Genomic DNA, 15,693 nt, shown 5'->3' on the forward strand with positions numbered 1-15,693 from the left:
TTGTGTGCTTAATTAGCCTTGACCTGGACGTTTCCGCTTCAGCTCGATTGTTTCCATTGGAGACCGCACTTCTTCACAGATCAAACTGTGAGATGAAACTTTAAAAAACATCTATTTATTTCACCTTTCTGAATACAAATGTTTCATCTCACTAAAGAAGAGTTGTTGCTGACTGAACGTTTACACTGTGTTAAATCATCCTTTTCACTATAATTACACCATTATAAAACAGTAACATTCTTTTTAATAGAACATTAAACCTGTATCATGACTTTTCTATGTGAATTGTTTTCGTATTGACCTTTAATCTATAAATGGATGGATAAACCTGTGTCTCCCTTGGTGCGAATCGTAAAAATATACAATACATAATTCAACCATCACTGTCATTTGTCCCTCTCTTGGGATTAAAGCCGTAATGATTTCCAGCAGTTGTTGGCGGATTTACAGAGATATTTATAGACATAATCCTACATAGAAACGTACAGATCTCGATTATACCTGCTCAGATCTTTCTAATGCCGATGACTCCGTTTATGATGTAATTGCACCTCAAGGAATTGTGTGCGTGGCGTTAATTGGATAAACATCTTTGAACAGTTTCCCAGCGGCCGCGCCTTTGTCTGCTCACCAATGTTGACGCGTCTGTTTTTGTCATTTTTCACTGTGTGTTCCAGCTTTGTTACATAATGAAATCACAATATTGTATTCCTCATTGAACAGTCACAGGAGACGTCTACAAACTGAAATGCGTGTGATTATTGTATCATATTAACAGTTCATATGTTAACAGTAAAACGCTTTTGGAACAGAATTGCATTTATTTTCTTATTTTTTTTAAGTGTTACAAATTTACAATCAAATTCAAAATTATAGAAAAAATCTATAAAAAATATTTCTTTTGTTATACTTTTTTCTGTTTTAAAATGTATATAAACAAAATAAATAATGGATATAGAGAAAAACAAAAGACGTCCATAAAAACGACGGCACAAGATGGTCAACATCAGTCCCATTTAGTCCAACGTTTGTTCAATCTGTCCATGTCCAGATTCAGTCCAAATGTCTCAGTCCAGTCTTTGATTGTTGCTGAGTTTTGTTTCATCCATTTTTTGTGACGGCCTTTCTTTCTCCCTTCAAAAGTGTCCATTTATTGTGTCCATGGCAGGAGTTTTGAAGTACATAGTTCTCAAATGGGACGTCAGTGTCAAAAACAGTCTGCTGTGCATTACCTGCCTTTGTTTTTTCTTTACTCATTTCTCACAACGTCTTGCTCGACATTTTTGGGGGGTTTTGTGGGTGAAATGAGGATTTTTAAAGAAAGATGGAGCAGTATTACACCTGCGCCGCTCCAGAAGTTTGTTGATGGAGATTTTTGGCAACCTTTTTACTGCTTTTCTACTGAATTATGTTGCCATTAAAGCGCACAAACCTCTAAGTGAACTATACTTGTTGCAGCTGGACACCCGCAGAACTTCAAAACGGAAATATTCCCCACAAATCACAAAAAAGGTATCTTCCCTCTTACATTTGCTTGTGAAGTGTTGCCTGCTGCTTCAGTGGGATTTCTCTACTGCATGATACACAATGTACTAATACTTTCTCTGCTCTAATTGCATGAAACGACTTGAGTTCACGCTGCGAAAAGTAATATGTGAAAATGTCTTCAATTCAGAATACTAATTTATTCTGTTGTTTAGGTGTTTTTATTTTAATTGATTTCTATGTGCAATTAACTGTAGAATAATAATATAAAATACTAGTTTTTTTTTCAATCATTTCAATGTTTTGAAGATATGCAAAAAAATAATATTGAGTATTTTGTTTATAGTAAATGCTACAAAACTGATTAAAAATGAAAACGAAAAAATGTGTAGTAAAGTTTATTTTTTTATTAATATTTTTGCTTTTTTATGAGTTCACCCAGAAAACATGAACTATTGAAAATAAATGTACATAAATGACAAAGGATGAAAAAGAAAATGAATAGTTATGAATACTAATAAAAATACTAAATGCAATAAAAAAATAACACAAAACCAAAAAAAAATACCAACAAATACAACACAAATAAATAAATAAATGTAGTAAACTTTCCAATAAGAGTATAAGGTGATATTTCTGCATTTTTTAAAAACACATTTCACATTTGTCTGATAAATAAACTTCAACTAACACGTTTAAAGCCACATTTTAAACCATTTCTGTTGTATTGATATAATTGCACTTGAAATCCAAAGTAAAAATCTGGATAATACATAGTTAAAAATCCAAAATTGTTGAAAAAACATTCTAAACTGACCCACCTGATAAAACCAGAAAAAAGTGTGAATAAATAAAAAGATATCCTCTAATCCATAACTTAGTGTATTCCTTTTGCTCTGTATACAGTGTAATCTGTAAAGAGTCGTTAGCGTGAGTCGTTAGCGTGTTTCCTGCAGGTTTGGCCTTTGTTGCTGAACGTTTATGCAAATGTCTTGTCTCTTTCTTGTGCATGTCTTGGGAGATGTCCACAGCTCCGCTCTCTCCTCTGAACACCTGCATGCATCGCTCTCCTCTGAACACCTGCATGCATCGCTGTAGATAAGCTGCTGTTGTGTCGGCTAAACACTTGTGTCTCCTGTATATTTGCATGCTTTTATGTTTATGTTTAATAATCATGATCTTATGGGACAGTGTGAGGGGTTGAAGGTGCAACATCCAATTAAATGTGTCATTAATCAGACAGAAATGACATAATATTACAGTAAATGGTAAGTGTGGTGAGATACATGTGCCAAATGGCTAACTGCATTTTCTAAATCAAAATGCCATATTGTCCAAATATAAATGTAATATTTATAAGGCTGCCACTAACGATTATTTTTTCTGAAAAGTCGACTAGTCAAAACATGTTTTCTATTGTACTTTGTGACTTTTAAATTCATTTTCAACCACTAAATGTTGAAATAATGATCTCTGAAGGCTTTTAGATGGAGAATATTCATTAATAAAGTCACAGTTAATAAAATAAAGTGCATATGACAGATTCTCAAGTCAAGTTCTAATTATTTACACAGAACGGAAAAATAGTTCTAATAGTTTAAATAATCATTTAACAAAATAATTGTCGAAACATATTTTTTTTTTCTTATTTGTAGGGATTTTGAGTCTTGTTTACCATATGGTTGCTAGGTAACAGTGATGGAACTACCTCTACCTCTGTCACATCTACTGCTCCTGTCCAACCAGGAAGTACAAATATAAACGCTGCCAGAATGGTCTGGCTGGGGGAAAAGAGGCAAAATGTTTGGTCAAATCCATATCTTATTATATCTTATTATAACTTATTATAACTTAGCTTATTCTGTATTCTGACCTCTTCTCGTGACCCCCTTCAGCCCGACAGTGTGCGTTACGCTCTTGGTTTGTGTGTTTGTGTCTGCAGGTCGTGCCAAAGCTGAGCCCGCCCGACAGACCACCACCAAGAGGAGGAAACGGAAGAACTCTGCCAGCAGCGCCAACAGCGGCCCGGGCACGGCGGCCAGCAAGAAGCGCAGTCCGGCCACCAACTTCAGCCTCTCCAGCCAGGTACCTGTAAGCATCCACTCCTCTATCATTTACACGCTGTCAAATGTTCCAGACTAGGCTTTACGCTGTTTTTCAGATGTTTTGGAGCAGCTTAGCATCGGTATTGCATGTCTTGTCTTGTAACTGTGGCTATGTAACTTTTTCTGGTAGAATGTACACTACCTGCTTGTTTCCATGGAGATTTTTAGCAAGGGAAAGGCAAGCCCGGTTTAAGAACACATGTTTTTCGAGGTTGAATGTAATATAGATATGTTTAATGCCATATTGTGCAACGTTTCATGCAAAGAAGGCGGAAAACCCTCCACCAGAAAAGTTACATAAGGCACCTTTAATTCCCTGTGCAGCCAGTAGATGGAGTTTAATTCCCTGTGCAGCCGGTAGATGGAGTTTAATTCCCTGTGCAGCCGGTAGATGGAGTTTAATTCCCTGTGCAGCCGGTAGATGGAGTTTAATTCCCTGTGCAGCCGGTAGATGGAGTTTAATTCCCTGTGCAGCCGGTAGATGGAGTTTAATTCCCTGTGCAGCCAGTAGATGGAGTTTAATTCCCTGTGCAGCCGGTAGATGGAGTTTAATTCCCTGTGCAGCCAGTAGATGGAGTTTAATTCCCTGTGCAGCCGGTAGATGGAGTTTAATTCCCTGTGCAGCCGGTAGATGGAGTTTAATTCCCTGTGCAGCCAGTAGATGGAGTTTAATTCCCTGTGCAGCCGGTAGATGGAGTTTAATTCCCTGTGCAGCCGGTAGATGGAGTTTAATTCCCTGTGCAGCCGGTAGATGGAGTTTAATTCCCTGTGCAGCCAGTAGATGGAGTTTAATTCCCTGTGCAGCCAGTAGATGGAGCTAAAAGTAAATTCTTACCGCGGGAAATGTCACAGTTTTTTTTTTTTTAATAAAACATGAGATCCAAAGTAAAAATACTCAATAGCACGTTAAAGTCCATTTCAATACAAATAATGCATACGTTTGTTCCTTTAAAGTCCAAAGAGTTTGGGATTTTGGAGTTTTAAGAGTTTTCTGTCCAAGATTTTGGAGTCTGGATGTTACACTGCTAAAAACTGCAAAACTGCTGTGAAGTGAAAATATTTCCTCTCTGATTTCAATGTGGCAATAATGAAGCGTGTGAAGTAGGTTAAATTAGGCTCAGAATAGTAGCTGCTCGTGTTGAAGTTGGATATTAGCTAGAGATGCTAAGATGCTAATGAAGGCTTTTTTTGCAATAAAATGATGAAAGAAGGTATAATGACTTTAAAAAACAAAACAAAAAACGTAAAAATAGGTTAAAATAGTTACAAGCTTGACATTTAGCTGGCATGAAACAAACATTACTCTTGTTGTTCTTTTGAATAAATAGCACCAGTTTGTTGTTTGAGTAAATAAATGCTTCCACTCATCTGTATTATTTCGCTTTTTTAAGTCAATCTAAAGTTCCTGTGGAGCTTGGAACAGTTCGGACTCCACATAACGGCCCTGTGGAATCTGTCTGCAGGTTACAAGAAGAACGTTCCCTGTGGTATTGTGGTTATTAACTTTAATTTATTTGCACAAAAGAAAAAACAAAATTAGCGGCAGCCAGAGAGTGGAGTGCAGTGAGACAAAGAAAGCCCAGAGGAGCCACAGCAAAACACGGGAAACAAAAGAGGGCTTACAAGAAGAGGGGCACAAATGGCTCTAGAAATGATCAGAAGAAGGAAATAATACATTTATAAGTATTAAGTATTAAGACCAAGCGACTGGCAGCGTTGTCTAAGTGTTGTTTGGATGTGATGCTAAATAATTGCTATTAGCGCACTGTCTGTCACAAAATGTGTTTTCACAATCACTGCATTCTTAAGTTTTGATCATATTAAAACAAAAAAAATATGTAAAATGTTGCCGTGTTTGTGGTTTGCTCATTTATTTTTTCACCATTACAATTTCATGGATGGAGAATGCTCAACTTACTAAGCCATGATCGCCTTTTGGATGGATTACGTCACAACATTCAAGAGTTCATTTAGTTTAACATTGAGCTGGAGGATTATGTTGGAATTTTCTGTTTTAATTTAAGCTTTGGAGCCACAGCTTTTCATTTAGACTTGATAATATTTAAGACTTAATGCTTTTCCACAGTAGTTTTCCTTAAAAATTCTCCACAACGCTTATGATCACTTATAGTATCATAAAATATCATTATGCTGTATCGTGACAGACAAACATGATAAATTGCTGAGTCAAACGATTATTAACCCGCTGACCCCTGATTAAGGCTGAATCTGAAGATGATTCTTAGGACAATTGTGTTCTCATATTGTGAACATGAAATCTCAGTTCATTTTGTTGTTCTAAATAATCAAATAATTGATTTAGTAAACTTTCAAACTGTTTAATATCTTAAGTCCCTGTGATGGTTAAGTATGTATAAATCATTTGAAATCCCTGCTGTCTCCAGACTTTGACCCAGGACAACTCTCCTGAGAAACCCTGGCTCGTGGTTCATATTTTGCAAGTGTTTTTCTTGTACAATGTATTTTCACATGAGTAGGGTGAGCTCTGTCTTCAAAGTGACTTTGTTCTGCTTTAAAAGAGCTCCACGCATCAGGACACGTGTCGTATGAAGTTCTGAGTATTGTACACGCACAAAGTAAACATTTCCTCCTCAAAAGCGTTGCAGAACCTTTATAATAAACCTGCAAACTATTGTGAAAAGTATATTCTTATAGCTGCACATTTCTCATGAGACCAGCCTTTTCGTTACAGCTAAAAATCAATGTGTTTTTCCCCATATACTTGTTCATACATCTCATTTAAAATGTAAAGAGACTGTGGTCTGCTGTAGTCCAAAGTACACTGGAGACCATTACCTTCAATCGACTGATTCCAGCCTCTGCTCACTGAGCTTTTCAGCACCAGCTCCACATCATTTCATGCCTAGAATACATGTTTGACTTTTGTGTTTTGTACATGTATAATCCATTAAGGGAGGATCATGGGCAAAATGAGACCAGCATCCAGAAACAACTTTAAAATCCAATGTTGTACTTACTTTAAATGTTGAAATATGATCACGTAAAGGCTTTTTTTTAAACATATATTGGCCATCGTTAGGCAAGTGACAAAACATCCAACATTTTGTGCAGTAGTATTATTATTATTATGTTCATGTTCTTGTTCATGTTCATGTTCATGTTCATGTTCATGTTCATGTTCATGTTCATGTTCATGTTCATGTTCATGTTCTTGTTCATGTTCATGTTCATGTTCATGTTCATGTTCATGTTCATGTTCATGTTCATGTTCATGTTCATGTTCATGTTCTTGTTCATGTTCATGTTCATGTTCATGTTCATGTTCATGTTCATGTTCATGTTCTTGTTCTTGTTCATGTTCATGTTCATGTTCATGTTCATGTTCATGTTCATGTTCTTGTTCTTGTTCTTGTTCATGTTCATGTTCATGTTCATGTTCATGTTCATGTTCATGTTCTTGTTCATGTTCATGTTCATGTTCATGTTCATGTTCATGTTCATGTTCTTGTTCTTGTTCTTGTTCATGTTCATGTTCATGTTCATGTTCATGTTCATGTTCTTGTTCATGTTCATGTTCATGTTCATGTTCATGTTCATGTTCATGTTCATGTTCATGTTCTTGTTCATGTTCATGTTCATGTTCATGTTCATGTTCATGTTCATGTTCATGTTCATGTTCATGTTCATGTTCATGTTCTTGTTCATGTTCTTGTTCATGTTCATGTTCATGTTCATGTTCATGTTCATGTTCTTGTTCATGTTCATGTTCATGTTCATGTTCATGTTCATGTTCATGTTCATGTTCATGTTCATGTTCATGTTCATGTTCATGTTCATGTTCATGTTCATGTTCATGTTCATGTTCTTGTTCATGTTCATGTTCATGTTCATGTTCATGTTCTTGTTCTTGTTCATGTTCATGTTCATGTTCATGTTCATGTTCATGTTCATGTTCATGTTCATGTTCTTGTTCATGTTCATGTTCATGTTCATGTTCATGTTCATGTTCATGTTCATGTTCATGTTCTTGTTCATGTTCATGTTCATGTTCTTGTTCATGTTCATGTTCATGTTCTTGTTCTTGTTCATGTTCATGTTCATGTTCATGTTCATGTTCATGTTCATGTTCATGTTCATGTTCATGTTCATGTTCATGTTCATGTTCATGTTCATGTTCATGTTCATGTTCATGTTCATGTTCATGTGATGCTGCAGAACCTAATCCCAGGCCTCTCTTTAACTGGCCACTTGACACAGTTTAGGGTTAAACAGCCTCTTCACTCACTTCATCTCCAGACTCATTACAAAACCTACGTACGGCGCTTCTCCCCAGTTTATTATTCTTTACCCACAATGCACAGGGGCTGGGGCTGGGGGTCACTCCGGTACAGCTGAAAGTCTGCTGATACGGAATAGAAGGGGGATTTGTCCGTGTTAAAGGCTGGCTGCTTGGCACTAATGTGAGCGCTGTAAACACAATTCATGGAGGGTGATGATGGGGGGGTGTGCGGGGCGGCCACGGCCTTGTGCGCGCACTGCATTATGGGTAGTGGCTACACAAACATGGCACGTCTCATTTCGGTGAGTGATATTAACATAGCCATAGGATTTTTTATTTTTTTTTTAATCTTTCTTGCAAGTTGTAGATAATGATTTGTTTGATGCGGCTGTAAAGGCAAGAAATGAGAAACACAAACTGTTTTTAGGATCGCAGTGGTAAATGAAATAGAAAACACATCCAAACATAAATACTGAAACTGGTTATTTATTTACTGACATTCATTAATTTTGAGGTTTGCAATGGTAAAATAGAAAACACATTTGAATAACAACATTAAAACTACATTTATTTATGGATTTATTCACTAACTTACACTTGTTTTTAGGATATTGTAAGACAAAAATGTTAACTACATATTTAGATTTTTTTTGTGAAAATGTTTGGAGAAATATTTGAGTGAGGGGTGAAGTTTAGATTTTAGTCATAATCTTTCATACATGTACAGCAGATATGTATCCCCCATGTGTGGCACTTGATCACATAAATGGATGAAAATTCAAGTTAGATTATTATTATTTTTAATTACTAGTGATTTTTATGTATAAGGGTTTTTGTTGTCATCATTATTTAGTGGTTCATTCATTCATTCATATTTAGTGGTGTTTTATTTAATTATTTACAACACATTTGCATCAGTTCATATAATTAACTTTAATCACAGAAGCTTTACTTGAGTTTAGAGTTATTTAACCGTTTATGGACAAGAAATGTCCCAAAGCACTTCAGATCTGTACGTGACGCTATATATATATATATATATATATATATATATATATATATAATGCACTGCCACCATCTATTAGTCATTTCAATATAACAGCACCGTGTTAGTCAGCACTGGATCCATTATGCGCTCATTCATTTTTAATATGTTAAGTATTAAACTATGTCAAAGTGATTCGCGCTGTGTAAAGTTTGTAGATGGCAATTTCTGTGAATGGAAAACAAGAAGCAGTACTTCTTAATGAAGTTCTTTATTTTGACATTATACATAATAATGATGTAGAGCAGATGAGTTAAACAAATGTATGTATGAGTCGTATAATTCATGCACAGATTCTTTTGTGAGAGTCCTTGAACATCTTTGGGTTTGAATGCACTTTGGTTTTCGCAGTTCTCCAGTTGATATTCACATTAAAGTTGGTCATTCAAGCCAGTGACATTGCATTGCGTCCTTGAGCAAGGCACGTCAGTCTAAGTACCTTAAATGAATATGTTAGTGTGGATTGGAGGTGCTTAGAGAGACAGGTCATAGTAAGTAGTTTTAGATGTTTTGTTGAGCCTTTACCCCTGAACTAGACTAAGCATTGAAATACTGGCCTGGGTTCTTATGCTTTTATCACGTCGCGAGGGCATTCAACCTTCTTTAAATTCGCAACAGTCTTGGTCACTTCAGTTTGAATGAAGTAAAGTTAGAGCGCATAGGAAAAAAAGATTAGATTAAAACGTTAGTGATCAATTCAAGTTAATTAAAGGAGCAGTACATGTTTTTTTACCATCTTAAAACATGAAAACCCAAACTAGTTCATGTATTAGTGTCATGGTAATGCTAACAAAGCTTAGCATGCTAACAACGCACTTCCTGCTTTGCGTAGAATAAAGCACTATAAGTCGATTCAGACCACACACAGTGGTCTCATTTTAACCATAAGAGCTGCTTTTGAAATATATCTGCAAACAACAAATTTGACTTTACTAGGTGAAAAAATAAAGACTCTTTAATACTCAAGTAAACATTAAAACAATTACATTTTGTAGTAAACAAGAATGTTTACAGGAGACAATAAGAATTCCGGGTTGAGGATTCTGAGTCAGTGGGTGTTGCTTTGTTTGTGTCTGTTTTGTTAAATTGTCATTCAATTTATTGTACTATTTTTTTGGTTTTCTTCCTGAACATAATCCTTACATTCATTCTTTGCACAATGGGACTAACTAGTGAAAATGTGATACTTTCTTCCGTATAGCTCCCACCCTCTGTGTACTGTACATAACACATACTTGTTACACTTTGTTTGGCCCTATGCCAGCTCTCATTATCGCCAATATCTATATCGTCTTCACGCACGCCCTTCGCCCACCCATCAACCCACCCCGCATGTACATCACAGCCCCCACCCCCAGCACCCCCACCCCCAGCAGCCAGCCCACCCGCTGTGGTGTGTTCACATGCCTCCTAAAGAGCGGGAGAACACGCTGCTTATATATGTTGCGCGTCTGTCTGTCTTTGTCTGAGAAGTTGTTGCTTCATGGCTGACGTGAGCCCAATGATAATAAAGAGTGGAGTTTGGAAAAGGGAGAGAGGGAGAGAGAGAGAGGGAGAAGGGGGGGAGAGGGAGGAGGGGGGGAGAGAGAGGGAGAGGGAGGGAGAGAGAGGGAGAGAGAGAGAGGGAGAAGGGGGGGAGAGGGAGGAGGGGGGAGAGAGAGGGAGAGAGAGAGAGAGAGGGAGAGAGAGAGAGGGAGAAGGGGGGGAGAGGGAGGAGGGGGGGAGAGAGAGGGAGAGGGAGGGAGAGAGAGGGAGAGAGAGAGAGGGAGAAGGGGGGGAGAGGGAGGAGGGGGGGAGAGAGAGGGAGAGGGAGGGAGAGAGAGGGAGAGAGAGAGAGGGAGAAGGGGGGGAGAGGGAGGGGGGGGGAGAGAGAGGGAGAGGGAGGGAGAGAGAGGGAGAGAGAGAGAGGGAGAAGGGGGGGAGAGGGAGGAGGGGGGGAGAGAGAGGGAGAGGGAGGGAGAGAGAGGGAGAGAGAGAGAGGGAGAAGGGGGGGAGAGGGAGGAGGGGGGGAGAGAGAGGGAGAGGGAGGGAGAGAGAGGGAGAGAGAGAGAGGGAGAAGGGGGGGAGAGGGAGGAGGGGGGAGAGAGAGGGAGAGAGAGAGAGAGAGGGAGAGAGAGAGAGGGAGAAGGGGGGGAGAGGGAGGAGGGGGGGAGAGAGAGGGAGAGGGAGGGAGAGAGAGGGAGAGAGAGAGAGGGAGAAGGGGGGGAGAGGGAGGAGGGGGGGAGAGAGAGGGAGAGGGAGGGAGAGAGAGGGAGAGAGAGAGAGGGAGAAGGGGGGGAGAGGGAGGGGGGGGGAGAGAGAGGGAGAGGGAGGGAGAGAGAGGGAGAGAGAGAGAGGGAGAAGGGGGGGAGAGGGAGGAGGGGGGGAGAGAGAGGGAGAGGGAGGGAGAGAGAGAGAGGGAGAAGGGGGGGAGAGGGAGGAGGGGGGGAGAGAGAGGGAGAGGGAGGGAGAGAGAGGGAGAGAGAGAGAGGGAGAAGGGGGGGAGAGGGAGGAGGGGGGGAGAGAGAGGGAGAGGGAGGGAGAGAGAGGGAGAGAGAGAGAGGGAGAAGGGGGGGAGAGGGAGGAGGGGGGGAGAGAGAGGGAGAGGGAGGGAGAGAGAGGGAGAGAGAGAGAGGGAGAAGGGGGGGAGAGGGAGGAGGGGGGGAGAGAGGGAGTTGTTGTTGTTGTTGTTGTTTTATGGCGGTTGGCATCCAACTGTTGCATTACCGCCAGACTTTAGTGCTTATGCGCCAAGCGACAGTGACCTCTAGTGGTTTACGTCTGGTATTTTAAGTAATATTTTGTGACGTTTGCCAGTTTTGGACTTTGTGACACCAAAGCACTGGAAGAAGAACTTTTAATACGACAAAGTCTGAGGAATAAAGTCTTGCGGTAATGCAACACTCGGCGGCCAACCACCATAAAACAACAACAACAGCTTGCCATTTTTCCATCTTAATTATCAATGCAATATAGTTTTATTACAGTCTGTTAGCTCATTATAGATTTCATTTAAAAAACAAAACAAAAATAACAAAATGTTTATATGTAAGTAACAACAAGTATTTTCTATAATAACTCAAATTATTTGAAACTCATTTGAAATGTTTTATCTGTTTATTTTGCTTCCTAGCAAAATGTATTTGTACATAGCACGAAATACAAGTGATTTACAGTCATGAAGTGTTCCACAGTGTGGCATTAACTCCACCACCAAAGTGACATAGTAAACCTTTTCATTTAAATCCATTGAAAACATGTTTTCATCTGCACACGTCTGATTCTGGCTCTGACAATTTGCTGAATGTCCTTCCCTATCATCCCCATTTAACATTACACTTTCCAGTCCAATAAAGCCTACGGGACCTCAAATCTATATTTGACTAAAGAAAAGCACTATTAATTCAGGGGGAAAGGGGTTTGTTTGTTTGTTTGTTTGTTTGTTTGTTGTTTTTGCATTTTTTCCTAACATATCCATTGCAAATTAAGTCCCCCCCGGCACGCCGCACCACATTCCACACGTTGTACGGGACCCCGCCCCAATAGTCCAAAATGGCCTGCTAATCCCGACAACAACAAAAAAAAAGAAATGTGCTAATGACTCCGCTAAGCAGCAAATAAAGCATGGCTAGCCCCAATGCTAACTCTTAACGAGATGAGTAGACCGTATTAATTAGCTCACAATTAGCGCACCCCGGTCTCTTACTAGCCACCAGCTGTTTGCTCTACAAGGTTTTTTTTCTGCTGCGATGTTGGCCAGAGGTGGGTTGACAGGCCCTCCCAGCAGCAGCAGATGGCAAATACATGGCTCGTTGGCAATCAGCGCATTTTTAGCTAATGACTTAATTAGCTATGCAAATTGACAAATCAGTGTGGATATTGTCATTTAGTTGAAAAGCTCACCTAAATTAATTAGCGTGATTAAAGCATAGTGGGGTGTACAAGTGGTCGCTGGGGGGGAGTTTTTTGTTTTTTTGTTGTTTTGGATTTTGATGCCGATAAATAAATGCTGGTAAATTAGAAGAATACGTCCTAATTAGTAGAAGTGATTTGAGCTTCTCTGAGTGCGTTGTTGACTTGGTGTGTTTGTGTGTTGACATGGGGCATGCTGCCAAACATCAAGCATCTTAGAGCGTGGGTTTTCTATCATTCTGCTCAGTGACACTTTGGAAATAGTGGGAATAGAACCATCAACTGAACATTTAGTTGATGTAAATGTAATGGCTGAGCTACTGTACTGCAAAAAATACTGTTGAGAAGAGACAGAAGATGATTCCAATGTAGAAATTTTTTTAATTGAGAAATGTAAACTCCAAAAAATACTGTTTACCCTATTTAAAGATATTATGTAACCTTTTTACATGAACAGGCCTAAATTAATAATTAATAATTGAATGTAATTTAAATAGATCATCTTCAACATCATCATCAACATAAAACTGTAACACATTTTTATGATAACTACACTTTAATTAGCATCAATAAACCATTAACAAAGACTTAACTCATAATGATTTATTTATTTAGTCATGCTTCATAACTTCATTCATATTCTAACTAACAAGGAAACAACATATATACTTTTTTATTTTATTTTTATTTTTAAGATCCTGATACATTTTGTCCATTGTAAACCACAGTATTGATCTAAAACAGCTTAGTAATAGACCGACGCCCTGAACTGACAGGCCCCGCCTCCTCATAGTGGTATTTCATGATAGAAAACAGCACATGTTCATTCACTTGTTTTGATTATTAAAAAAGACCTGCTGAAACACGCATGAACTTATCAAAATACAGCAAAGTAAGTCAATACCGGGTGGACAAAGCGTGCCAGTCCCACTGCAGGTCCACTGACCCACTGCAGGTCCACTGACCCCACTGCAGGTCCACTGACCCCACTGCAGGTCCACTGACCCCACTGCAGGTCCACTGACCCCATTACAGGTCCACTGACCCACTACAGGTCCACTGACCCACTGCAGGTCCACTGACCCCACTGCAGATGCAAATGCAGCCACAGACAGTGCACTCAGAGCGGGCCCCTGGCAGCAGATCACAGCAGGTTCTCTGATGTCGTCATGTAAAGGAATGTGAGCAGAAAGTATAAGCAGGCGTGTCTTCTTTGTGAGACCGGACACTACCCTGACCCGTGGTGACCTTTGAGGCTCTCGTTAGCGCAGGTGTAATGTTTAAATGCGCGCCCTGATTGATATGGATGGATGTATACATGGTTGTGGTGTGCGAGGACGTTCTTATTGCTGTGGAATATACTCAGTTCTTGATACTGCAATGATAAGTAAAAATACAATGTTTAGGTTTTATGCAAGAAACTGACATTTTTGACACTAAATTATCGTACTCTCTTTATTAAACATTGCTGTCTTATACTAGTTCTGATAAAGCTCAAGATCATTCTAAAACTGTTCAAAAAAGCCGTCATTTTGTCCTGTTAAAGCATTTATTTTAGTATTGATACTTCCTCAAATCAGTGTCTAGTTTCAATTCTAGATTTAGGAATGATTAGCATCTGATTTTTGATACTTCTGACAACCTTATTGAGGAGTGAAGCTGTTTGAATAAAGTTAAAATGATAGCTACTAGCTTCAAATCGTTACAGCAAAGCAGACTTTTATAACATGGAGGAGCACTTCTTGGATTACCACCTTATGATGTCACAGGGTGGAACAGGTTTACTCAAAGCTGATCCAATGAAACTAAGTAGAATGCCCGGTGTTAATCATAATGAATAAATAACATTGTAACCTGGCAACAAGCTACAAACACTCCACTAGGCCAAGTTACAGGTCAGATCTGTGGAGAGGCTGCCCTGCTCACTGTAAGAATGCATGTTTTTTAAGGTTTTAGCAACAGGTTTTGTTCACAGGACATGACAAAGTCCACGTGAAACAAAAACTGACACAAAGTCCAATGTCTTCTCTCTCGTCATGAATAAAGAAAAGTGAAAAAATAAAAATAAAATCATGATAAAGGTTCAACTTCTGAGATCATGACATCATCAAATCATAGGACGCGAACACAAACTATAAAACGCATAAAAAGAATACATTAAGTACACGACAATGTTTAAATTGTGGAACATTCCAAGCAAAACAATGACATCTCCCTGGAGCTAAAAGACGGCCGACCTCCTCCAGAAAAGTGACACAGTGCAACTTTAAATATCTACATTTGACTAAAACAAAAGACAGGTGGAAAACGATCACATATTTATTTAAAGTCGAGCTTTCACAGCGAATGGAGCCTGCGGCTGGACAGGGCTGTGTGCTGGACAGAGCCGTGTGCTGGACAGAGCCGTGTGCTGAGCTGGACAGAGCCGTGTGCTGGACAGAGCCGTGTGCTGGACAGAGCCGTGTGCTGAGCTGGACAGAGCCGTGTGCTGGACAGAGCCGTGTGCTGGACAGAGCCGTGTGCTGAGCTGGACAGAGCCGTGTGCTGGACAGAGCCGTGTGCTGGACAGAGCCGTGTGCTGAGCTGGACAGAGCCGTGTGCTGGACAGAGCCGTGAGCTGGACAGAGCCGTGTGCTGGACAGAGCCGTGTGCTGGACAGAGCCGTGTGCTGAGCTGGACAGAGCCGTGAGCTGGACAGAGCCGTGTGCTGAGCTGGACAGAGCCGTGAGCTGGACAGAGCCGTGTGCTGGACAGAGCCGTGAGCTGGACAGGGCCGTGTGCTGAGCTGGACAGAGCCGTGTGCTGGACAGAGCCGTGTGCTGGACAGAGCCGTGAGCTGGACAGAGCCGTGTGCTGGACAGAGCCGTGAGCTGGACAGAGCCGTGTGCTGAGCTGGACAGAGCCGT

General features: G+C 39.9%; 1 protein-coding gene across 1 annotated transcript in view; it reads left to right on the plus strand.

Annotated features, from left to right (window-relative positions):
- Window positions 1-15,693, plus strand: part of ldb2a (LIM domain binding 2a) — a 156,816-nt gene that overhangs the window by 136,577 nt on the left and 4,546 nt on the right. Inside the window, exons 6-7 of the mRNA XM_072434345.1 lie at window positions 1,459-1,512; window positions 3,428-3,570. Coding sequence (XP_072290446.1) covers window positions 1,459-1,512; window positions 3,428-3,570 — 197 coding nt within the window. The remainder of the gene's footprint in view (window positions 1-1,458; window positions 1,513-3,427; window positions 3,571-15,693) is intronic.

This window comes from Eucyclogobius newberryi, unplaced genomic scaffold (genome assembly GCF_026437365.1).
Source record: "Eucyclogobius newberryi isolate DKJ021-1_F unplaced genomic scaffold, fEucNew1.0.hap1 SCAF_11, whole genome shotgun sequence".
Classification (NCBI taxonomy): Eukaryota; Metazoa; Chordata; class Actinopteri; order Gobiiformes; family Gobiidae; genus Eucyclogobius; species Eucyclogobius newberryi.